Here is a 27799-nt window from a genome sequence, read left to right as displayed (position 1 = left end):
AGAATACTTTGAAATCAGGGAGTACAGTACCTCCAGCTTTGTTCTTTCTCTTTTTTCTTTAAAAAATTTTTTTATTTAAATTAAGTTTGGTTAATATATAGGTTATTAATTTCAAGGAAAGAATTTAGTGATTCATCAGTTGCATATAACACCCAGTGCTTATCACATCAAGTGCCCTCCTTAATGCCCATTGTCCAATTACCCCACCCTCCCATCTCCCCTTCAGCAACCCTCAGTTTGTTCCCTAGAGTTAAGAGTCTCTTATGGTTTGCCTCCCTCTCTGTTTTTATCTTATTTTATTTTTCCTTCCCTTCCCCATGTTCATTTGTTTCGTTTCTTAAATTCCACATTAAAGTGAAATCATATGGTATTTGTCTTTTTCTATTTTTTTTAATACATTTTTTTAAAGATTTTATTTATTTATTTGACAGAGAGAGAGATCACAAGTAGGCAGGGAGGCAGGCAGAGAGAGAGAGGAGGAAGCAGGCTCTCTGCAGAGCAGAGCAGAGAGCCCGACGCGGGGCTCAACCCCAGGACCCTGGGATCATGACCCAAGCCGAAGGCAGAGGCCTCAACCCACTGAGCCACCCAGGCGCCCCTATTTGTCTTTTTCTAAATGACTTATTTTGCTTAGCGTAATACCCTGTAGTTTCATCTGCATCATTGCAAATGGCAAAATTTCATTCTTTTTGTTGGCCGAGTAATATTCCATTGTATGTATACACACCACATCTTCTTTATCCATTCATTTGTTGATGGACATCAGCTTTGTTCTTTTTTAAGACTGCTTTGGCAACTTGGAATCTTTAGTGGTTTCATACAAAGTTCAGGATTCTCTGCTCTAGTTCTGCAAAAAATGTCATTGGTATTTTGACAGGGAATTTATTCAATCAATATATTACTTTTGGTAGTATGAACATTTTAACAAGATGAATTCTTCCAATCCATAAGCATGGTATATCTTTTCTTTTATTTGTGTTTTCTTCAATTGCTTTCACCAATGTCTTACAGTTTTCAGAGTACAGGTCTTTCAATTCCTGGCTTAAATTTATTCCGGGACGCCTGGGCGGCTCAGTTGGTTAAGGGCTGCCTTCAGCTCAGGTTATGATTCTGGGGTCCTGGGATCAAGTCCTGCATCGGGCTCCTTGCTTGGTAGGGAGCCTGCTTCTCTTTCTCCCTCTGCCTGTTTGTGCCCTCTCTGTCTCTGTCAAATAAATAAAATCTTAAAAAAAAATTTATTCCTAAGTATTTTATTATTTTTGATGCACTTACAATGGGATTGCTCTCTTAAATTCTCTGATAGCTCACTGTTAACGTAGAGAAATGTAATGAATTTCTCTGCATTAATTTCATATCCAGTAATTTTACTCAATTCATTTATTAGTTCTAATAATTTTTTTGGTGGAGTCTTTAGGTTTTCTATATATAGTATCCTATCACCTGCAAATAGTTTCACTTTTTCCTTTCAAATTTGGATGATTCCTATTTCTTTTTCTTGCCTGATTGCTGAGGCTTTCAGTATAATGATGAAAAAGTGGCAAAAGTAGGCATACTTGTCTTGTTCCTAATCTTAGAGGAAAAACTTGAAGTTTCTCAAAAGTTGCATATGATGTTAGCAGTAGGTTTGTCAGATACAGCTTTTATTATGTTGGAGTACATTCTTTCTATACTCACTCTTTTAAGAATTTTTAATCATAAATGGATGCTGAATTTTATCAAATGCCTTTTCTGCATCTACTGAGATGATCATATGATTTTTATCCTTTTTGTTAATGTAGTGTATCATGTGAAACTATCTGCAGATGTAGAACCATCCTTGCATCCCTGGAATAAATCCTGCTTGATCATGATATATGATCCTTTTACTGTATTATTGAACCGAGTCTGCCAATATTTTGTTGAGAATTTTTGCATGTATATTCATTGTGGATACTGGCCCCAAATTTTTGTACTTAGGGTATCTCTGCCTGGTTTTGGTATAAAGGTAATCCTGGCCTTATAAAATAAGTTTGGTAGCATTCCTTCCTCTTCAATGTTTTGGAATAATTTGAGAAGGATAGGTACTAACTCTTGTTGAAATATCTGGTAGAATTTACCTGTAAAGCTGCCTGGTTCTGGACTTTCATTTTTGGGGAGTTTTAAAATTACTGATTCAGTTTCATTACTTGTAATTAGTCTACTCAGATTTTCAATTTCTTCATGGTTCAGTCTTAGAAGGTTGTGTTTCTTAGAATCCATTTCTTCTAATTGTTCATAGGGTCCAATTTTACGTTTAATTTCTTTTTGCTAACTATTTCCTGTAATTTCTCTATATTAAGAATTTGCCATGACAACTGAAGACAGGTCAGGTAAATAATATAAATAGAACAGTTTTACTTATGACAGATTGAGACAATCTAAAACCATAACTCACCTCTAGTATGGAAAAATTAAATTGCAAAATGACAGTGGCTTAATATTTATGGCATTTTACTTGTTATTTTTTCTGTGCAAAATCTAACTCCCAATAAAGTTAGTTCCATTAACTTTTTCACAATGCAGAAGTATTTAAAAGGAGATGATGAATATACCTTTTGCACACTTGGGTAAGTATATGTGTAGGATTCTAAATTCTTATAAGTAGATCTGCTAAGAGGAAGATTTTTTTGTAGTTAAAATATTGATAACTATAGCCACACTGGCATTCAAAAGCTTTGCATCCATTTCTGTTCCTACCAAAAGTGTGGCAAGTAGAACATAGTAGTGTCCTTTACATTTCCAATTACTTTCCTAATTCCCCACTTCCTTAAGTTAGATGTTTCAATCTCCATAATCAGCAATTAACAATGTAGAAGTTGTGAGATATGGATAATTATTTACTAAACAAGTATAAATTATTAAAGCAAAAGATCTTAAAATGAGTTTCGTGTACTTTTATTTGACCAGTTATCTTTATTCATTTGATAAAAAACTGGTAACTTGACTAGATGAAAGAAAAAATACTAACAGAACTAATTTCTAAAACTTTGTCTTTTTCATCTATAAACTTTTCATAATAGAAACAGACATATTTTGAGACTTGTAAATAAAAGGTACCATAAAAATAAAAAATACTACTATTGGGGCACCTGGGTGGTTCAGTCGGTTAAGTGTCCAACTCTTGATTTCAGCTCAGGTCATGATCTCAGGGTTGTGAGATTGAACCCCATGTTGGGCTCTGCCCTGGGTAAGGAGTCTGCTTAAGATTTTCTCTTTCCCTCAGTTCCTCCCTGCCATTCCCTTCCCTGTAAGTGTGTGCCTCTTTTTCAAAAAACATACAAACAAAACAATTACTACTAAAAAGGGAAGAAAAAATTTAAATTTCAATACTTACAATCATCTAGATCTAGAAGTGAAACATCTTTGGTAACAGGATTTCTATCTTGTTTTGTTTTGTTTTTTTCTTTCTCCTATAAATAAGAAATATTTAATTTATTGCACATTCTATTAAAAAAATCAATGAAGTAGTTCTTAATGTTTCAAAACAAACTCTTTTCCTCCAAGGGAAAAAAAAATCAAATTAAGCTTTCTGTATGGTTAGATGGACTGTATTTTTTAATCAAAATTTTTATTTTAGCTATAGCATACAATATTTCTTCTACACCATGCACACTGTTATCTTAAAATATTTTGTTTAAAGACTGTAAAGGTCCATCAGAAGAAAATTTAAAGGCAAATAGTTATTTTGTGATCTGACAACTTTTCCTAATATAAAAACTTAAAATGGCTCTTTGGTAGAAAAAGCCTACAAATGCCTTGAAAATAATTTTTAAACAAGTTGGTTTAAGAAAAAGAATTGCTCAGGGCACCTGGGTGCTCAGTCGATTGAGTGTCTGCCTTCAGCTCAGGTCATGATCCTGGAGTCCTGGGATGGAGTACTGTGGTGGGCTCCCTGCTCAGCGGGGAGCCTGCTTCTACCGCCCCACTCCACCCCCAATGACTCCTGCTCTCTCTTTCTCTCCCTCAAATAAATACTTAAAAAAAAAAAAAGAAAAAGAAAAAGAAATGCTCAAATAATATGGTTAGCTCTGAAATTGTCAAGAGGCTTGTGACAGATTAGCCTTTCTGAGATGTAGTTTGTGACAGGCACTGTATTAGGTACTTTATCTTTCAACAGTGGGTTCCATCAGACTTTTTTAGCCAAAGGCATTCATTAAAATCTACAAATGACATTTTCAGGCTCTTGCTGTTAAGGGATGAAAAGTATTCATTTACTTTCTTTACTGTTTTCCACTGGGGAGAGTAAGTATTTCAAAACATATTTGCACATACTTAGGGTTTACTCTATCTCTATTCAGTTTGGTCAGAGATTCAGAAAAGATGTGACATATATACATAAAGAAAAAATATATGTATATAACATATTTTTTTCTTTTAAAGGACAAATTAAGTACAGTAATGAGTAGTATTATGAACAAAGAGTGACACAGATTAGGACGCTAAACAGATGTATTTGGATCAAAGTTACTTATCTTTATAATCTATACTTTTTGTATCAAATCTTCTCAAATTAAAGGCCCAAACTTCACTTTTTGCTAAAATGTTTTTGTTCATTTATTCAATCATTCATTCATCCAATAGACATGCATAGCACGTATCAGATTCTGTGCTAAGCAAAGGAAGTAATACAGCCAAGGCATAGTTTCTGCCTTCAGGTAACTTATAATCTAATAAAGGAGTTTACAGCTTATCTCTACATAGTTTTACAAGTATTTTTGAAATATTCCTCTAACCACAGAAAGGTCTCACTAAAGCAAAAGGTACCTTACTATCATTTAAAGTCAACAGCATGTTAGAGCTCTTATGACAGTGCAAATACATGAATAAGAGTAATACATCAAATTACCTGTTAGGTAAGATTTTAAAATGACCTTAAGTTCTGCTAGTTTTTTTCCTTATGCCAAAACTCAAAACAAATTATTTGCAAGTATCATAGAATAACTAAATACTAACAGTAACAAAATACTAATACTGATTTTCTTCATGAGAATAATCATTTCTGCCTCTGATTATCTGGATGGGTTTTAATTTTCACTCATTATTTAAAAACAAAGGAAACAATATTTGCTTCTCTTTCCATACCTAAAATGAAAAACAATTTCTAGGGTTGGGGACAAAAATAGAAGAAATGTTAGTTTTGAGCTGGAATTTAAAAGTAGCAATAAAGAGAAACAGGTTGAGAATGAAAATGCCATCTCAACTAGAATATCATTCCTGTGAAGAAAGAACATTACAAAAAGAGCTTAACACCATGTGACTTAACAAAATACTATACTGAGCACAATGGGTATAGCTTCCTATAAGCTACGATGGTGCATGACTGTTTTTATGGAACTGTAACCTTCCTACCTGAAAAATTAGAAACCTATCAAATCAAGATAAAGTTAAAGCTGGAAAACAAGTCTATACCTTATTTTCTACTTCACAGCTAAGAGTGTGTAACAATATCTATTAAATACACATCAGGTCACATACAACACAGGACAGAGCTGCATGTGAAATTGACATAATCTCTTATTAGAATTCTAAAACAGAAGGAAAAAAAGGCTCTCAAAAGGACAGAATTTCATTGACTTTCGGAGAAGAGCAAATAACCGGTGACTGAAATACAACATTAGCAATAGATAACGGTCATTTCTACTGAATTGAAAAAGCCTTGCATTCCAAATCAAGGCTATAAAAAGCTTCGTGATGTGTTTGGCATTCTTCTCTTATATTATATTTCATTTTTCATTTTAAAAAATCCATAGTAAGTTCAAAACATTTTCATACTTAAAGGATCTACTATAAAAATAAAAATCTGAATTCTAAACAAAGAAGTTAAGAGCCCTATTCCATCAAACATTTCTCCATTTGCAATTCATCTTGGTAATAGAGACAGAACCTGGGTAAATGCATATAGGACTTGAGGCAGGAGATTTTTCTTGCTCAATGCATAATTCATGTGCTCCGCCTGCAAAGTGTGTAAAATGAGAATTTCACACCGCAGCATGAGCCATGGAGCTGCAGAGAAAAGGCAGATGAAATCATATTTTACTGTGTGAATTTTATTTCTTACCCTCCCAATATTTATACAAAACCATCATTGACAAACCAAACACACTGACAGATCACCCACTGTTTCCATTGTGTTAGTACTTGAGAAGAGATCAGGCAGAAAGATAGACAATTTGTTTTTGTATATTTTTTTAAATAGAGGATTAGGTTTTTAACAGCTGAGTGACTGTATTAGACTTTTATAAGGACAACAGTAACTGATCTTAAAATCTCACTACAAAAATACCTAGTTATCAATTCATCACCCTCAAATCTCCATTTTGTTTCTATGGTATTCGATTATACACCTCAACACATCAACATTTTCAAAATAAAATACAAAGTCACAGGGTTAAGAAACTGATTTCTACTTAATATATTACATTTCAAGTACTAAATAAAAGATCCTGGAAATACTTATTAAGCTCCAAATAATACAAATAAAAATATGTACTAATATATCTGTAAAGATTTTTTTAATGTACTATGCACGTTCATTTCATGCTGATTAAAAAAAAAAGCAAGTAGAAAAAAAGATATGAAACAATAAGCACTAAATACGCTTTTTTTTTTTTTTTTAAGATTTTATTTATTTATTTGACAGAGGGAGAGAGATCACAAGTAGGCTGAGAGGCAGGCAGAGAGAGAGGGGAAAGCAGGCTCCCCGCCGAGGAGAGAGCCCAATGCGGGGCTCGATCCCAGGACCCTGGGATCATGACCTGAGCCGAAGGCAGAGGCTCAACCCACCGAGCCACCCAAGCGCCCCATCACCAAATACGCTTCTAAAGAGGAAACCAGTGTAAGGAGGATTGAAATTTAAAATGCTAAAGCAGGATAAGTGGTATGTAAAGTTTGTCAAACTCATATTGTACTTTGAAATCAACAAAAATTCAAGGCTAATTTCTAGCCTCACAGGGCAAGATATTTGCATGAAGTATTTTCAATTAGAATTATCAACCAAGGACAATTTAATGACTCTCTTGCCTTCAAGTCATCTAACAAATCTGATTTTAAAAATCTGAGGCTCACACTTACATTGGGCTTTTAAACAAAAGTATGTTGCCAATAAATTGAGACTTCTTTGTAAGTCAAAAATAGTCTAAACTGTTAAAAATATCTTCCCTATAATATTACATCTACTTCAATAAGAAAGCTTCTTAATGACATTCACTTTGATTTTAAAGATCTCAACTAAAGTGAAATGATATTTCTGTTCTGGAGAACTTAAAATATAAGCTAAATTGGGAACGACAGAAATTGAAAGAGGCAAGGTTTTGAACTGCCAGAGTAAAAAACCAATACTCTACAATATGCACAGAAGTTATATAATTGCAAAATACATAAATACTTGTAAAAACACAAGTAAAACTTGTTTTGTATTTCTCAAATAGGGCAGAAAACCAATCAGAAAATAGTTTCTTTTACTCTTATCAATTACCTATTTCATAACACATGCCAATTTTATCTTACCCCCAAAATCTTTCATGTGGCAGATCTTTTACTAGGCATATCTTAACATTTACTAATGGCTGGACAGACACTAGTCACAGTAACAGTAACTGGTCTATAGAGCATTTAAGAGATTTAATCCCTCCCCAAAATGGACTAGTGAAGTTATATGAAATCCATGTAACCTGTGATAAAGTCTACTGATAGCATCGCAAACACTGCTGTGTATATATATGTAGTACTGTTTTTCTGCACATCTAGTATATATATATATTAATCCTAATTTTGACTCAAATAGGAAACGCTCTTAATATGAAATGTTAAGTGCAAGTATGTTATATGTTTATTCCCATTGACAAATTATGCTTTACACACACTTCATATAATTAAAATGCTGCTAATATTTACAAAGAAAATGAATAGAAGTTATGTAAAATAAATTGTAACCACGGTTTAAATTTTCTATCATTTAAATAAAAGGTTATTTAAATCTTTGGCAGCTGGTGCATAGACACTGAAGATAAAATCAGAACTATTATACCACAGTTAAGGCATGAAGAATAGACTAACAAGGTAATAGTGGGAATAACTATTATACGTAGGAACACACTAATACACTATCTAGTTTTAAAAATATCAAAGCCTAGATTCAATTAAAACAACTCAAAGTCTGGTAACTTTTTAAAAAACATTATTTTTAATAAAATTGTGACCATCTGTTCTACACAAAATTTTAACTACAAGTAGAATATAACTTAATTATATCGGTAAAAAATAGGATAAAGTGATATAAATGTGAATCTTTTCCTGATACCATGTGGTCTACATTACTGATTTTCCTTTTCACTCTTCTATGTTAAATAAAATATTTCCCTTTACATTGTGTAAACTATGGGAAAGCACTTAAAATATGGAACTATTGAAAGTAATTTTGTTATAGGTATTATTTGGGCAAAAGAACTATTTCATAAGAAGGGTTAGACTTAAAGTATTTTTTCTATCAAATATATTTCAGAAAAGAACACCTACTAATAAAATATGTCTGCCCACCTAAAAAAAAAGTCACTGAACAAGATAATCTTTCTTTGGTCATTACTGACAATATCTGATCTAAAATGAGGACATCTTCCAATCAATAACACAAACAAACATAATGCCAGAATGTATGACTGTATATAGTTTCATGTTTTACGGTTATGCTGGGGCATGGTGTTGAATGACACACACCTCAAGAACACAATTCAACAGAGGTTCTCCCTCTTTTGACTGTCTTTACACCATTCACATGGGTAATACTTTCTCATCAGTAACATTTTTTATTCCATGCATTCTCAAATAGGAGAGATCAGATAGACTCCAGTTGCTCCAATGGGAAAGCATACGGCATGTTAAGAGAACTACAAATATACAGTCCACTGGGATTAGAACACAGGGACCACAAAGGGAATCGAGACCAGAAAGGTAGGTTTGGGCATGCTAGCCTACAGATTTTTTATTGAACTAAGATGATAATGGGGCATAACATTATGGGTAACCTTAACATTAATCTGGCAAGGACTGGGGTTGGGGATCTGAGGATGACCAACGGCAATGGTCTAAGAGTTGAGGTAATGGAGAGGTGATCTAGTATGCTGGTAGTAAGAAAAAAAGAAACAGATACGAGAAATGATACAGAGAATCTCTAAGACTTGGCAACTTCGTAAACATACAGGATAAAGAAAGAGTCAAAGGTAATTCTGGGGAGATCCAGGAGAAGAGAAAGAATGCTAGCACCAAATGGCAGAACAACTCTTCTTCTGGCTATATCAGGTTTGAGAAACCAATAGCTCCTAAGAGGTCTAAGATTTTGGTTTGAATTCAGGAAGAAAAGTTGGAGGCATTATAGGGTTTTAGAGATGTCTTTATAGAAGTATTTCACATAATATTTTAGCTAAAGTCACAGGAGTGAATGAGTCTCACAACAGGAAACAATATAGAAAAAAGATTAAAAATAAATTGATTCACATCGATTAATGTTTTTGACAAAATGTTGTGTATCAAGCACTAACTTGGGGGCCATGTTGACACGTGATGTCAGAGGGGTTAAAAAGTGAAGCAATAAAAAGACTAAAAGGTCAAAGAAGTGAGAAGAAAAGGGATGCAAAGAGTTTCAAGGAGTATGGGAATAGTTACATAAGATCAAGAAGAATAATAACCACGAGAAGCTCACTGGATTTGGGGAAATATCCTGGCTGACTTTTCAGAGAGCAGTATCTGTAGGAAGTGGTAAGAGTGGAAACCAACTTTAAAGGGACTAAGAAATAACTGGGTTAAGAGATTGCGGACAAAGACTATCTAGAATATTTTTCTAAACTCTCACTCTCACACACTCTCTATTTCTGTGTATTTCCCCCTCCCTGCTCCTCACCCCCCAAATGCTGGCAAAGCACTTGAGTGCCATGGTTGGCAGAGGAGGAAATTAATTAGTGAAGAAAGAGACTGAACGTGCAAAGGAGGCAGATGATTATCAACAAATCCAAAAGTAAGTGAGGCTTTTTCTTGGCTAAGTGGGATCGCTTACATAGAGCTACATTCAAGGGAAAAGGAAGATAAATAGAGATTGTGTATTAAAGAGCAGAGAGAGGCAGGAGACACCCATAGTAGATGGCAGCTCAGTCCTCTGCAGAAAGGAGTCATACCTGGACATGAACTCATAACTTGAGTGGTATAAAAAGAGTCAGAAAACCACAGAAGATATTAAGAGTTGAAAAAAAATTTCAGTTCCTTACTGCACTGGTGTTCTATAACTCTACTACTGGTGGTCTCCCAGGGAATTAACATTCAAGTTAAAAAATGTTAACACTTGCTGTTCTATAGTTATATAGTGGTTTACATTGATCTTTCATATTTGATTTTTTATAATAGCACTTGAAAGCAGCAGAATAAGTATTAGCATTTCTACTTTATAGATAAGGAAACTGAAGCATATTATGAGGAAACTGAAGATATTATCCTCCAAAAAGTAGAACACTATACCTATCCCATAGGACACCATAAAATAAACTGTTTTCAAAGCTATATCTTCAAAGTACCTCTAAAGCCTCATTTTCATGCTCAATATCCCCAAAACACACTATCCAAGTGAAAGAAAAAGAAGAGAAACAGTAAAAGTATAGATTTAGTTTGGCTGCAGATTTTAAGGCATATGAATTTTCAGCACTAACATACTGACATGCTAAATTAAGGTAAAGCAGCCACCATCTGCCTTCATTACTCATAATCTAGAGCAGAAGCCACAACACTTGTTCTAAGGAGGACTTCTACTGTTACAGAGTTGCCCATTATTAGAAAACTGGTATAATTGTAATTGCATGGTTTAGTCCAAATCACTCAGAAAGGAATAGTAAAAAATAGTTATGGTGGCTCCATGGCAGGGAATATTCCAAGTGATAAATTAAAACGAACAATCTTATCTATTATAGATAAGAAAAGGCATTGTAATATGGAGAAAATAAGCCATAAACACAAAACACATGGACATAAAAGTATCAAGAATGTGACTAAAATCCAGATTTTTCAAGAGTCTTAGCTTACCACAATACTTTAAAATTTTATACTGATGTCCTATAGGAAAATATTTTCAATTAAGAGACACTGATCATTGAAAGTGTCTGACAAAGAAACAAACTGAATTGCTAACCTAGGATACTTCTGTGGCTTTTTAATGGGGTTCTCAAACCTCTGCTTCTAATACTATGTAGGCACTAAAGTCTACAATTTTACAACTTCTGTAAAACTTCATAAGAATAATGCACTTTAATTTTACCCACTTGACATTCATTGATTTCTTGCTTGCTCATTTTCTAAAACACTGATTTCTTATTCTGGATTGTACTTATTGTCAATTTCTAAAGCTCTTTTATTTTAAATAACATCTTAAATTTTAAGATATATAAGTAGGAAATGAATAATTTGATATAAATTATTTAATATAAGTAGCAAATGAGAGAACATCAAACTCACATGTGATAAATTTGTATATGAGGTCAGAGTAATAAACATAAAAATCACTAAGATTTTATGTGAATTTCTGAAAATAGAAATCTTAGATTATATACATAAACAGATACAAGTTTTAAATATAAATTCCTGTTTAAAATAGGTTTCACTATATACAAGAATATTTGCAATAAGGTAAGACAAAAACTAGCCAATTTTTAAATATGCTATTCTTTTTTAAAAAAATATATGCTTATTCTTTAATAATAAATCTCTGGATGGCAAAAGGCAATTATCTACTTCAGTGAATTTATTTTTATCCTTGGCTACTCAGATGACTTTTTAAAGAATTTCAAGTTAATAGAAAATATAAATGAGAAAGATAATAGATTAAAAACTGAATTCACTAAAAGGCAAAGTTTGACCACATTTTCAACATATGGGATAAACAGTTTATTTATTAAAAAACTACTGCATTTGAAGTCCAGGACCCATTTATAGGAAAGGGGTAACAATTAAAGATCAGAAAAATATGCAATAGGTCTCAACTTTATATTAATAACTACATTTTTTCAATTTATACTTTTATTTTTTGCTGCTAGGCAGACAAGTTTCAGTGTTACAAATATGATATCAGAAAGCATTATCATTCTATTGCATAAGTGATTCTTGCATTTGTTTTTAAATAGATGGCTACTTAATTTTTATTAACTAGTTAAATATCTATATCCTTTAATTTAACCTTTAAAAATATTCTATTACCCAAACACCTATTTTTATTTTCATTTAAAAAAATTTTTTTCAAACACCTATTTTTAAAAAGCATTATTTGTCTCAGTTTGTTATAATGTACATACATTTATATTACTTTGCTCAATATTATTTGTGACTTCCTCTTACTTCCCCTTTTGCAAAAGCCTCCATTGTCACATGCTAGCTCACAACAAAAAGGGCTGTAACTGATATTGACCTCTGTAATTTCAGTGGCAAAAGATGAGGTTAAAAAAAGTTTCTGGGATGTCAGTTGAGCGACTGACTCTTGGTTTTGGATCCCGACATGATATTGGGGTTGTGGGATCCAGCCCTGTCAGGCTCTGCACTCAGCGCTGACTCTGCTTGGGATTCTTTTCTCCCTCTGACCCTCCCTGCCGCGCTCTTGCTCTTTCTCTTTCAATAAATCAATCAATCTTAAAAAAAAGTTTCTAATGTCTCTGTAGGATTGAGGTAAACAGGAACCAATTATCTAATAAAACAAAAAACAGATGAATAAAGATAGTATTTATTTTAGTTGTCAGTGACAATGTTGAATTTCTCAATTTCTTGATTTTCAACAAAATACTAATTTTCTTTCTTTTTTTTTTTTTTTTAAAGATTTCATTTACTTATTTGAGACACAAAGAGAGCACAAGCTGAGGTTGGGGGGAGAGGTAGAGGGAGCACAAGAAGCAGACTCTCCATCAAGCAGGAAGACGCAGGGCTTGATCCCAGGACCCCAGGATCATCACCTGAGCCAAAGGCAGATGCTTAACCAAATGAGCCACTCAGGCACCCCCAAAACACTGATTTTCAAAAGTACTTATTCTTTTGGATAAAGGCTATGAAAATATTTTCTTTCAATTACAGCAATGTGCAATCTCTTACCTTAGCAACTTTTCTTGATTCAGACTCACTTTCAGATTCTGATTCAGAACCTGAAGAACTTTCTTCTTCTGAACCAGAATCAGCACTAGAAGAATCTGAAGTTTTAGATTTTTCATTTTCCTTCTCCCCATCTTCAGAATCACTGTAAGTAATAGATTTAAAAATATCAACTTTAAATCCTTTATACATGGCAAATTGGTGCTCTATGTCCATTTTGTCTATAAATCAGAATCTTTACTAGAAAAACATATTTCACTGAGTACCCACTTATTTTAGTATGTAAAAGACAATAAAAATGGTTTTAAAATTCCAGAACACATTAATAAAAAAAAAAGGTAGTATTATCTATACCAGATATATCAGAACCTGTTAAAAATCACTTATACTACCACGTCACACATACTTCAAATGCAAAAGGTTATAAAATGATACTAAATGATATAAGCAGAAAATAATTAATAATTATACATTTGATTTACCAGGAATATATGTTAGATGCTAATAGTAACAACTTCAAAGATACGTAAGGCTGATTTTAAAACGCTGTCTCAAAATACTAAATGTTCATTCATAAATTTAAATATTTATACATCTATTTTTGCTAAAATAGACTTGCACTCTATAGATTGTTTTGTCCAAGAAAATTATTCACATGTGTTCTGAAATGTGACCTGTAAACGTATTAATGAGAAAATGTTAACTAGATCAAAAGATATTTCTTTTTTTTCTTTTTTTTTTTTTTGAAGATTTTATTTATTTGGCAGACAGAGAGAGAGGAGGAAGCAGGCTCCCTGCTGAGCAGAGAGCCCGATGCGGGGCTCGATCCCAGGACCCTGGGATCATGACCTGAGCTGAAGGCAGAGGCTTTAACCCACTGAGCCACCCAGGTGCCCCTCAAAAGATATTTCTTATAATGCAAAGTCTTACTAACAACATAAGATCATCAAATATAAACTTTTTAAATTACCAAATGATTGAGAAGTCCAAGATGGCAGAGAAGTAGGAGACCTTAGTTTTGTCTGATCCCAGGAATTCAGCTAGATAGCTACTAAATCATTGTGAACACCTGCCAACTTAACCAGAGATCTAAGAAAAGAATAGCTGCAACTTTACAAAAATAGAAAAGCAACACTTTCTGCAAGAATGACAAGAGGGAAAAACTCCCTTCAAAAAAGAGAACAAGAGGGGCACCTGGGTGGCTCAGTGGGTTAAAGCCTCTGCCTTCGGCTCAGGTCATGATCCCAGGGTCCTGGGATCGAGCCCTGCATCGGGTTCTCTGCTCAGCGGGGAGCCTGCTTCCTCCTCTCTCTGCCTGCCTCTCTGCCTACTTGTAATCTTTGTCTGTCAAATAAAAGAAATAAAATCTTTAAAAAAAAAAGAGAGAGAACAAGAGGCAGTAATGACTGCAAGGGACCTAGTCAGTATGGATATAAGATGTCTGAACTAGAGTTCGGAATAATGATTATAAAGATACTAGCTGGGCTTGGAAAAAGCATACAAGAAACTAGAGAATCCCTTCCTAGAGAAATAAAAGAACTAAAATCTGATCAAGTCAAAATAAAAAAGACTATTAATGAGATGCAATAAAAAATGGAGGCTGAAACTGCTAAAATGAGACAGAAGAGAGAATTAGTGATATAGAAGACAAAATAACAGAGAATAAAGAAGCTATGAAAAAGAGAACTAGTGGATCACCTGGAGATTTCGAGAGATAAGTGATATCACAAAGTGAAGTAATCTTAGAATAACTGGGATCACAGAAGAAGAGGAAAGAGAGGGGAAGAAGGTATATTGTAACAAATTATAGTGGAGAACTTCCCTAATCTGGGGAAGGAAAGGGGCATTCAAGTCCAGGAGGCAGAGAATCCCCCTTAAAATCAATAAAAATAAGTTCACACTCTGATATATAATAGTGAAACTTATAAATCTCAGAGAGACAGAGAGAAAATCCTGAAAGCAGCTGGGGACAAGAGGTCTATAACCTAAAAGGCTAGAAACATTAATTAGCAGCAGACCTACCCACAGAGACCTGGCAGGCCAGAAAGGACTGACATGATATATTCAGCTTGCTAATGAGAAAAATATGCAACCAAGAATACTTCATCCAGCCAGGATCTCACTGAAAATAAAAGAAGTGATAAAAACCTTGCCAAACAGAAATTTAAAGAATTTGTGATCACCAAACCAGCCCTATAAGAAATATTAAAAGGGATCCTTTAAGCAAAGAGAGAGCCCAAAAGTAACAAAGACCAGAAAGGAACAGAGACAATATACAGTAACAGTCACCTTACAGGCAATACAGTGGCACTAAAATCATATCTTTCAATAGTTACCCCAAATGTAAATGGGCTAAATGTCTCAATCAAAAGACACAGGGTATCAGGCTGGATAAAAAAGCAAGACCAATCGATATGCTGTCTGAAAGAGACTCATTTTAGACCCAAAGACACCTCCAGATTTAAAGTAAGGAGGCAGAAAATCATGTATCATGCTAATGGACGTTAAAAGAAAGCTGGGGTGGAAATCCTTATATCAGATAAATTAGATTTTATTTTATTTTATTTTTTCTTTTAAAATTTTTATTTAATTGACACAGAAGTAGCAACTGAAAGATTTCAAAGTAGGCACTAGGCTTGTGAGTCAGCTGGAGTGAACCTCCATTACGAACTGCACTTCAGTCCTTTATTTTTTTAATTATTTTTATTAACATCTAATGCATTAGGCAAATTAGATTTTAAACTAAAGACTGTAATAAGACATAAGGACACTATATCATAATTAAAGGATTTATCCAACAAGAGGATCTAACTATTGTAAATATCTATGCCCTCAACATGGGAGCAGTCAATTATATACACTGATTCATAACAAACTTAAACATGTCAATAATACAATCGTAGTAGGGGACTTTAACACCCCACTCACTGCAACGGACAGATCATCTAAGGAGAAGATCAACAAGGAAACAAGGGCTTTGAATAACACACTGGATCACATGGACTTCTCAGATATATTCAGAGCATTCCATCCTAAAGCAAAAGAATACACATTCTTCTTGAGTGCACATGGAATCCTCTCCAGAACAGATCACATACTGGGCCACAAGTCAGGTCTCCACTGGTACAGAAAACTGGGATCATTCCCTGCATATTTTCAGACAATGCTTTAAAACTGGAACTCAATCACAAGAGGAAATTTGGCAAGAATTCAAATACAAGGAAGCTAAAGAGTATCCTGGATACTCTTTGAATGAATGGGTCAATCAGGAAATTAAAGAAGAATTTTAAAAATTCATGGAAACAAATGAAAATGAAAACACACTGTTCAGAACCTTTGGGATGCAGCAAAGGCAGATCTAAGAGGAAGTATTTAGCAATACAAGCCTTTCTCAAGAAAAAAGAAAGGTCTCAAAAATACAACCTAAGCTTACAGCTCAAGGAGCTGGAGAAAGAACAGCAAATAAAGCCTAAACCCGACGGGAGAAGAGAATTAATAAAGATTAAAGCAGAAATAAATGAAATAGAAACCAAAAGAACAATAGAACAGATCAACAAAACTAGGAGCTGGTTCTTTGAAAGAATTAATAAGATTGATAAATCCCTGGACAGACTTACCCAAAAGAAAGGAGAAAGGACCCAAATAAATAAAATCATGAATAAGAGGAGAGATCACAACCAACACTGAAGAAATATAAACAATTATAAGAACATATTATGAGCAACTATATGCCAACAAATTAGGCAATCTGGAAGAAACAGTGCGTGCCTAAAGATGTATACACGACCACAACGGAACCAGGAAGAAATAGAACACCTGAACAGACCCATAACCAGTAAGGAAATTGAAGCAGTAATCAAAAATCTCCCAACAAACGAGAATTCAGGGCCAGATGGCTTCCCAAAGGAATTCTCCCTAACTCTATGGTCACTAATCTTCGACAAAGCAGGAAAGAATATCCAGTGGAAATAAGACAGTCTCTTCAACAAATGGCGTTGGGAAAATTGGACAGCCACATGTAGAAGAATGAAACTAGACCATTTCCATACACCACACACAAAACAAACTCAAAATGGAGACAGGAATCCATTAAAATCCTAGAGGAGAGCACAGGCAGGAACCTCTGTGACTTCAGCCACAGCAACTTCTTGCTAGGCACATTTCCAAAGGCAAAGGAAACAAAGGCAAAAATGAACTACTGATTCATCAAGATAGAAAGCTTTTGCACAAAACCAGAAGACAACAGACAGAATGGGAGAAGATATTTGCAAATGACATATCAGATAAACGGCTAGTATCCAAAATCTAAAAAACCTTACAAACTCAACACTCAAAGAACAAATAATCCAATAAAGAAATGGGCTGAAAACATGAAAAGACATTTCTTCAAAGAAGACATACAAATGGCCAACAGACACATGAAAAAATGCTCAACATCACTGGGCATTAGAGAAATACAAATGAAAATCCCAATGAGATACCACCTCATACCAGTCAGAATGGCTAAAACTAACAAGTCAGGAAATAACAAACAGTGAGGATGCAGAGAAAGGGGAGCCTTCCTACACTGTTGGTGGGAATGCAAGCCACTCTGGAAAAGAATATGGAGAGTCCTCAAAAAGTTGAAAATAGAGTTACTCTATGACCCAGCCACTGCACTACTGGGTATTCAGTCCAAAGATACAAATGTAGTGTGTGTGTGTGTGTGTGTGTGTGTGTGTGTGTATCTATTTATACACACACCTGTGTGTGTATGTGTATATGTGTGTTTGTCTGTACATATATATACACACACACATATGTAATGTATATGTACAATGGAATACTACTCAGCCATTAAAAAATGAAATCTTGTCATTTACAACATCATGGATAGAACTAGAGGGCATCATGAAGTGAAATAAGTCAATCAGAGAAAGAAAATTATATGATTTCAGTCATATGTGGAATTTAAGAAACAAAACAGTGGATCAGGAGGAAGAGAGAGAAAAATAAAACGAGATGAAATCAGAGAGTGAGACAAACCATAACAGACTCTTAATCACAGAAAACAAACTGAGGGTTGCTGGAGGGGAGGGGGAAGAGAGATGGGGTATCGGGGTGATGGACATTAAGGAGGGTATGTGATGTAATGAGCACTGGGTATTATGTAAGACTGATAATCACTGAATTCTACCTCTGAACCTAATAACACACTATATGCTAATTGAATTTAAATTAAAAAAATAAAAATATTGGAAAAAAATAAACCGAGAAAACTGAAAAAAAAAATAAAAAGAAAAAAAACAAATGATCAAACCTAAATGCTGATGCTACTCACTCATCTGTTCACTCACTCACTCATTTAAAAAATATTAACTGACCACTCACCATGTGTTGGCAGTATGTTAGTGCTAGGATAACAATGTTTAATAAGATACAGATGATCCCTGTGTCTCCCTTTCAGAGTCTACACCGCACTGGGGAATACAGAGAAGATGGCGATGACAAAAAAAGTATGGTAAGTAATAAGTAATAAAGCATAATGTCAAGAGAGATCATCTAAACAAAGTGAACCAAAATAGGGAATGCTTCCTAGAGGAAGAAACACGTAAGCTGAGAAACAGGAATAACGCAGGGAGTAGGGATAGTCTTGGGTAGGGAGGTAGTTCTCCATGGAAAAAGAATAACATCTGAGGTAACCCAAAGGTCTCTTCTCAAAGAGAGATATACTATGGTCTTCTACACTTTCTCAAAACTGAAGGTCTAATTCTCTTTTCGTGTGTGTATTTAAAAAAAAAAAATTCCTCTGCCAGGCAGTTTTAGAAACTTCATACCAATTAACCAACTTAGATATTTCAGCATATTCTTAGTGGGTATATTATTCTATAATACTCAGGAAACTTAAGTAACTTGCTCAAGGACACATTGCCTGGAGCGGCAAAACTGGAACTTGAACTCAGTTTGTCTTATTCTAAAGACCATGTTTCCCCTACTACAGCATATAGCTTCCTTCAAATGAAAATACTTTGGGGGCACCTGGGTGGCTCAGTGGGTTAAAGCCTCTACCTTCGGCTCAGGTCATGATCCCAGAGTCCTGGGATCGAGCCCCGCATCGGGCTCTCTGCTCCGCGGAAAGCCTGCTTCCTCCTCTCTCTCTGCCTGCTTCCCTGTCTACTTTTGATCTCTGTCAAATAAATAAATAAAATATTAAAAAAAAAAAAAGAAAATACTTTGGAGTGTAAAACTCAAATTTAATCATAGTTATGACTACTAAGGGTGGTTTTAAAGAAACTTAAAGCTCCTTAGCTTTAAAAAATTACCACTCAGGAGCACCTGGCTGGCTCAGTGGGAAGAGCACGCGACTCTTGATCTCAGGGTTGTACGTTCAAGCTCCACATTGGGTGTAGTGTTTACTTAAAAATAAAAGCTTTTAATAAAACTTATCATAAAGCTACACTAGCAAAGTTCAAAAACAATTCTAAGAGACAGGCAGAAAAACATGGTGGGAGAGAGAGTGGAGAGACAAGGGAAGAATCGATATTTCCTAGAATTGATTTTTGTGGAAGAAATACGATTGCTGTTTATTAAAAATGAAGTCATGGTAACATCTCAGAGCACATGTAATTATATTCGATGACTAAAAAATATGTTGTTTTTTTCCCCGTAGCAAAAAATAGCAATTTATTATCCCCAACTCAATGGTTAAAACATGTACTTAAAAATGTAAGGTTTTCAACGTATTCAAGATTCCCACTGATATAATAAATGATTCTTTTAAATTAAAACATAGGCAAAAAGAAAACTCCATTTCTGAAGGAAAAAACACAAAATGAAAGTAATATAAATACACGATTAAAAATTTCTAGCATATTGACTTTTGCTATTTGGAAAATACTGAGTGCACTGAACAAAATTTTCCCTTCCTGGAAATAAGATGCTTCTTATAAACTACATAATCATAGATATTCTGATATTAATCCAGAAGTACAAAATTTCTCTCAAAGGAAAGGATATTACAAACCAAGTAAATCCTTTGCTGCAACAAGTGAATGATTCTGCATACATTTAACTTACAGCTTTTTAGATAAAATTTTAAAGGTAAAAGTGTTATTTTGTTATGCAGCACTCAATTTTGATGGGTAATTACTGTTTACCTTACTGCTTAGAGTTTCAGATGTTAATCTAATGAAAAGAATTTACTGGTAACTAGCTTTTTAACTTTGCAATGATGAAAAGCCTGTATTAATTTAACCTACAGATTTCATTTGTTCTGAACAGGAAAAACAATATAAATCACTTTTAAAATCATTAAATCCTGACTTAAATTAATAAAGTCATAATTAGGGCATTATGCTGTGTTTGTTATGGAAGTGGCAGGGCGAGCTGCTTTAATTACTGTCTGTAATAAAAGGAGCAGAGAGCGTACTGCGCCCCAATCAGTGCTGTCAGCCACGACTGAGCTGGGCTGCAAGCTCATCAAGTGAGCGGGCAGCAGACTCCCAGGGAAAGGGCCATCATGCCTGCAGAGGCCACTCACTGACAGCAATGGGGAAAACAGACTCATACAATCCAAGGTATTAGCCCCAATTACTCAAAATTTTAATGACACTTTAATACACGATAATGTTGATAATGGGAGATCTTAAAAAGCGCTAACACTTAAATATCTTATGACCGTCTCCCTTCACAGCCCTTGACTCTAATATTTGGATCATAATCTTTTTACTATAACATTATTTAGAAAAATCAATTGTCTTAGTTACATAATGGCAAAGTGTTGAAGGATTTAATTTTAGTCCTCAGCAAAATTGCTACAGAAGGTAATTAAGTGTTTCATACCTACTTCTTGATCACTTAACTCAGCCTTCCAAGGTTATACCAATTTTCAAAATGTAACCCCAAGATTTGTTCAAGTTCAAAATGAAAACTAAGTATAATAAGTAGTAGAATAATGTGAACTAGTATTCTAATTAATTTTACAAGATTCAGTGTCTGGGAAAAAATACACTTCTTTTCTCACTCACTTTATGTATTGAAGGGAAATGGTGTCCTGGGGGAAAATGCCACAGAATATTTTTTGAAGGAAATTCTGACAAAATATTACCTTTTCCCTTTGCTTTTGGAGTTCCTCTTTGCTGTTCTTTTGTCTCCTACTTCTGACGCACTTTCACTGTCACTCCTATGCTCACTGGAGGAGTCCTCACTGCTGTCATCACTACTTCCTCCCTCCTCGTCTTGTTCCCCACTTGCACTTTCAGATTCACTCTCTGAAAAAATAAAACCAGATGCCCCTTGATTTATAGCTATTTAAGTAGACATAAGGACCCAAGTAAGTGTCAATATTCATCAGAAATGAAACCAGATGTTGAATTTTAGTTTACTGGACCCCACTTGTACAACACTCCATTTCCATACTCTTGTCATTCAGTCCCTCCACCTCCACATTCCTGCAGCAGTGTGAGTGAGTGTGGGGAACGCCACAGGACAGAGAACACACTTGACAGTGAGTACAGTAGAGCAAAGATGAACCAAGTAAACCAAATTTGAGAGAATCTTGCTTTTCAAATCCTTAAGTATCTATTTATAGCAATAACTTCCTTTTTTTAAAGGAATGATGTAAGGATGAAGAAATAATTTTTAATTCTTCTGATAGTGAGAAATTTTATTGAGAGTAGGCAAGACTTGAATCTTATTAGGTATAAATTTTGAGATGGGAATGAGCCATTTGAATCATCTATAAAAATTTCTCAATTCAAAAGCCAAAAGCAAAATTACTAATTAAAAAGTAATTACTTATTTTAGCTAGTGTAGGAGCTTTCCACAGGTCATAGAGATCATAAAATTATCCTATGAAGCTATACATTTTAATGTTTTATGTATAACTTAAGGCATACTAGGACTCTTCCCAGAAGTAATACATACAATTCATGTGTATTTTAAATATGAAGCATAATTTTTTACTATATGAAATGATAATAAGTGCAAAGCACTAGCCTAAATAAGAGGACAAACTGTTGCCCTCATCTATTATCTATCTGCTGAAGTGCTCTTAGCCAGGAACATCTAACAGGTAAACAGCATCTACTTTATGAGGATTTATTTATGTATCACACAGTGAAAAGCTAGGATTACCTAGCTGTTGTGAAGATTAAAGGATTTGAAACATGTAAAGGTGATGAGGACACAACACTGCCTGCCACATTAGGTAAGGCATTCATTACCATCAGTTTCTACAAAGGGAAAAATTTACCTTACCCAAATTTTATAAAACTGTTGAGTAGGATATTTTAAATTTGCTATGATATGAAAGTTATGCACGTGTGTGTGTATATATATATATATATATATATATATATATACACACACACTCAGATAAGTGACTTATCCCATAAATAAGGAAAAAAATTATAGCACCTAAGTTACTCTCTCATGTTAATTACATGGGAATTCAACAAAAGTCTTGGTCCAGCTCACTTCAGGACCCACTACTTAAAATTTTCGAGTTAGTAAAATCCCTCCTTCCAACCTTTTTTTTTTTATTTAAGTGAATAAATTTTTACTCAGTATTAATTTTATGTCAAAGTTAGTAAAATCCTTGAGGAAATTTGTTTATCTTCTAGAAGACTTACTGACTGGGAAAATAATCTCATAATTTCTAATGAAAAAGTTACCCTTTTCCTCCAGTAGCTAGAGTGGAATTACCGCCACATGCTCAGATTAACCCATGAGAAGTCTTAATAGAATATTTCAAATATGTATTTTAAAATGTTAGCCTATGAACAGGCATGACCTTATGAATAAAGGTGATGTAGACAAATATCCATATGGTGTACTTTTAACTATACAACAGAACTTTCTTAATGATCTACATCATTCCTGAAATCCGTTTTTTAGAATTAACACTCTACACCAAAGTATATTCTCCATTTTCAACTTATCATTTCAGAACGTGATGCATCACAAAATAATTTATCAGATACAGGAAACAAAGATTTTGATAGGGGAAACTGAGGAACAAGTGAATGTATTACCTTAGAGTAAGGTAATGCATGAGCAAGTAATAGTGCAGAGCTCTAGTTTCTCCAAGGAAAAAAGGTTATAAAAGAAAAAGGTGTCATTTGATCTTGGGTCAGATAGGTTTCTGAGGTTAACTGTTAAAAGAATGTTGGAAAATAACTCCAATATATTTTTCATTATGCATTATTGTTCACAGAATTTTAGTACTAGAGGGCTTTAAAAGCGTCTAACTTTACCTCTTCATTTAACAGAGACAGAGAAAGTAAGTACCTTATTCAGTTGGCATTAGCTAAAATGTGACACTTCTAAATCCTTCCTATTTAGCATTCTTTTCATTGTATACAGTTGTCCTAATTGTTTCAGCTCTTTGATTCTTTATAATACACAAGTGATTTATTAATTTTAGCTTTAGTCTATACAGGTTCAATTAAAGGTAGAAATATCTCTGTCTGTCAAATAAATAAATAAAATCTTTTAAAAAGGGGCGGGGGCGCCTTGGTGGCTCAGTGGGTTAAAGCCTCTGCCTTTGGCTCCGGTCATGATTTCAGGGTCCTGGGATTGAGCCGCACGTGGGGCTCTCTGCTCAGCAGGGAGCCTGCTTCCTCCTCTCTCTCTGCCTGCCTCTCTGCCTGCTTGTAATCTGTCTGTCAAATAAATAAATAAAATCTTAAAAAAAAAAAGGTAGAAATAAAAGTATAAAATGGATAAAGATCAGATTGCTCAATGGTTAAAATAAACATTACATTTTTACAGAACAGAGTTGCTTTTAAAGTTCCCACTAAAGGCTTATCAAATATAAAATCATGTTTTTCAATATGCTATGAATATAATGGGCAGGGTGGGTTAGAATTCAGAAAAGCACGAGTTTCTGTTTCAACTCTTACTTTCCTAGCTAGGTGTTCAAGAGGCAAAGTCAAATGAGAAAAGATTAGAAATTACTTTGAAAACTATACAATGATATGTAAATGAAAGGCATTATCATAATAGTATAAACCCACTTGGTGCATATTATATACTAGGCCTTATTGTTTTGTTAGAAGTATAGCATATAAACTGTAGTGAACAAAGTTTTTTCAATGAATTAAAAACCCCACCACTGTCACTGCTGCTATCAGAAGAGTCCTCTTCCTCCTCAGATTCAGAATAAAATTTCTTAGCAGGATTCTCTTTCTTTGTTTTTCCAGCGGGAGTCCATTCTTTTGCCTGTTTAAAAAAAAAGGAAACTGTAAATTCAAATGAATTCTCATTAAGGGATTGAGTCTTCTAGCAAAGAATCATTCAGAATACAATGTGAATCCAAAAGAAAGTTGCAGGTCTCAAAAGAGAAGGCAACTGTTAGAAGACCTGGCATTAAGGCTGATTCCCCTTTACTCCTAGGTAGAGGAAGTCAAATTTCACTCAGAGCACATTCTGTTAAATCAACACCCTTATTTCACATATAGTTTTAAATACTTTTGAATTTGCTGGTCCGCAGGAGATTTGAACTAAATATGCTGTAGAGGAAAAAAAAAAATGCTGTAGAGGAGGTGAAGGCAGTTAGAGGCAGACATAGTAACAGCAACAAGAAATGCAAGATCATAGCTAAATACTGAGGTTAAAAAAGAAAACAAACAAACAAAAAACAACCCTGAATAAAGTACAGGCAATCAACCCTAACCATCTCAAGGGCCCAAACCCCGGGATAAGCTTTAACTTCTCTCTCTCCTTCATATTCTAAACATCTAATCCCCCCCAAAAAGGTTTAGCCACATTGGTCCTTTACCATCAGTCAGGGCCATCTCATTCAGATTTCTGCAACTGCTTATTTTGCTTCTATTCATAACCCCCATACCCCAAGTCCAAGTTTGCTCCACATAGCAGCTAAAATGACTGAATTAAAACTGAAGTCTGATCAAGGTTCTCTTGGGTTTGAAAGCTTGCCACAGCTCCCCATTTCACTCAGAAAAAGCCAGTCCTTAGAATAATCTACTCACCCTACCGGACCAGACCTTCCCTGCCTTTCAGACCTCTTGCTGCTGCTCTCCCTCTGGCCCACTCTGCACAAGTGCCTCCTAACTGTTCCTTTACACACTTCAGGCATGCTCCCCTGCAGGGCCTTTCCCCACCTGACTGTCCTTCCAAGGCTCTCCCCCCCAGGTAACTACATGGCTCACTCCCTCACTTCTTTCAAGTCTGTGCACAAAAGTCACCTCAGAGAGACTCTATTTAAAATTCCAACCTCCCAAACCTGGCACTTATCTTACTTTGCTCTATTCTTCTTCTTCTTTTTTTTTTTTTTTTCGGTCATCACAGCACTCAGTACTTCCAACATACTATACAATTTACATATTTATTTTTATTGCCAGTCTATCCCTGCTACAACTCAGCTTCCACACAGCAGGGATATTTGAATACTTTGTACACAGATATATCTCAAAAGTGTCTGGTACAAAAATGATTAGTTGTGTGAATAGCTCCTTAAAGACTCTAATATACTGCATTAAAGTAAAATAAATTATTTTCATAATTGTGACTTTAATTAACCCAGAAAAAATTAAATCATCTTACATATACTCTGTTAAAGGGTAGGGAAACCTGTATTTTTTAAGAGGTCAAAAATGGTTAAGACTCATTTATTTATCAAACTTTCAATTGAGTTTCTACTATGTGCCTGTCTGCTAGAGTATATGACAGAGGTCTAAGAACAGTTCTCAACACTGGACACACATTAGAATCATCTGAGAATATTTCTTACAATATTAAAAGAAAGAAAAAATATACTAAAAAGCTGATACCTGAGATTTATCTCCTAAGATTCTGATTTAAATGGTTTGCTGCAAGTCTCACATAGGTTTCCATGTGATTATAATATGCAGCTAGGGTTGTAAAACCCTGATCTAGAGGGCCTTCAGGCTTAAAGTATGTTGCTTAAAAAGATAAGCTTCAATAACTTGGAAATTACTAAATGGACAATAATAGAAAAATGAGTAAAAATTCCTTGAATATATTTGAATAAGATACATAAGGTCAGCAGTACTATTTTCTTTTTATGTAAAATGCTCTGTCTTCCAAATATGAATAAAGTACTGTTCTATAAACAAAGTTCTCCTATATTTAGTAAACACAGCAGTTCATATTTTTTCTTAAATCCTTAAACATATTTTTCTGAAGCCTGGTAAAAAGTGTGCCAGATCAATGTTTGGGAAAAAAAAATTACTTAATTAGATGGCTTTCAGGGTAAGACCAAATCAACAAATAAGGAAAATTAGGCTTCCATGCTCAAAGGGGCAAATTATCTTGATACAACTGAGTTTTAGGTTTTAAACAATAAAAACAATTTTAACTTTTTTATGGTCCTTTATGATTATGATAGTTCTATCATTTCTAAGCAAAAGAAATAACAGAGGAAGAGAACAGTGAAGGACTAATTTGAAAGGTCCTTGGAGGAATAAAATATCAAAAGTAGATGTGTTTTATAAAGCAAAATACATTTCATGTACAAAAGACAATCTTCCTCTAAGAGGGCAGGATTTTCTAGAACTAGGCAAAAAAAATTCTAAAGGATTTTCAAAACTTACTGGTATAATATAAATATATGTTACATCCAATATCCTGGAAATGGTAGTGTGCAATCCTAAGTGACTTCTACTGTCAATCTAACCAGGTTCCCTATCAGATAACCTAAACCTAGGCATTTTCCTTAACTAAGGTTATATTTCATAATAATGAGATGCGACCCTGGTAAGATCACTTTATGGTAAAACTAGGATAACACAGTGTATTATGTGCATGAAATATATTGATGTGATTTTGTAGGATGGGTGGTAGAGTGAAAGGCAGGAAAGACTATAAGGAACACTACTTTCTGCACTATTGCAGCTGCATTTGATATTAAAATGATGTATTTTTTAAAATTAATTATATCTCTTACAGTATAATTTTAAGCCAAAGTATCTAGAGACCAGTAGATTAAAAATGTTTTTGTATAGTATCAATGGATAGTGACAGTTTTCTTTAACCCATTCCATCAGTTTTAATTATTCTCCATAATAAGTCACCAATTATTAATTTTTAGAATGCAGTCAGCAAAATGAAAAAGAAATCAATTTGTCTCTGTTGAACTGGATAGGTGAAATGAACATAAGAAAATAGGTTATTTAAGTATTGTCCCTATAAGGTAGTTATGCTTAGAAGAGCACAAGACAATGGAAGAAGCCAGCCAACCAACCAATCCATCAGCCAATACAAGGATACTGCTGAAACCAAATTAAATTGCATAGCATTGCTATCAATTTCTGGGAAGATAAACTATTTTTATTTTTATTTTGGCGGAATGGGGCAGCAAGGAGGAAGGATAGGGGAGAAGTGGGGAGAGGATAAAAGGATGTTTGTATGTGTGCCAAAACACTATATACCCAGTAATGGAAAAGGACAGGACCATAAGAACAATGAGCAGGCATAATAAGAAATTAGGAGAGAGATTAAATCTATGGAAAGAATCATAACAAAGAACATTTCTTCGTATGCTAGCATCCAAAACAAAGTTGTACAAATAAGCCAATCTTTGAATGAAGAATACTTAAGGGCATGTAGATGTGAGTGAAAATCAACAAATGTAGTGTCAAGGAGGAATGGACATACAATTACTTTTAATAAATTTTACATTTCTTTAAATCAGCTCTAAATAGAGAGAATTTGTCAC

At 34.3% G+C, this 27799-nt stretch overlaps 1 protein-coding gene and 1 pseudogene across 2 annotated transcripts in view; one reads left to right on the top strand and one right to left on the bottom strand.

Moving 5' to 3' along the window:
- LOC308342884 (large ribosomal subunit protein uL23-like) overlaps positions 1-27799 on the top strand; it is a 1151147-nt pseudogene that overhangs the window by 302191 nt on the left and 821157 nt on the right. The gene's annotated exons all lie outside the window — the stretch shown is intronic.
- The window catches only part of AP3B1 (adaptor related protein complex 3 subunit beta 1), a 282043-nt gene that overhangs the window by 77195 nt on the left and 177049 nt on the right, over positions 1-27799 (bottom strand). Inside the window, exons 18-21 of the mRNA XM_080804718.1 lie at positions 24213-24321; positions 21206-21368; positions 13123-13264; positions 3353-3428 (exon numbers count right to left, since the gene is read on the bottom strand). Coding sequence (XP_080660844.1) covers positions 3353-3428; positions 13123-13264; positions 21206-21368; positions 24213-24321 — 490 coding nt within the window. The remainder of the gene's footprint in view (positions 1-3352; positions 3429-13122; positions 13265-21205; positions 21369-24212; positions 24322-27799) is intronic.

This window comes from Martes martes, assembly GCF_963455335.1.
Source record: "Martes martes genome assembly, chromosome: 5".
NCBI lineage: Eukaryota > Metazoa > Chordata > Mammalia > Carnivora > Mustelidae > Martes > Martes martes.
This window is presented reverse-complemented; position numbering and strand designations above follow the sequence as displayed.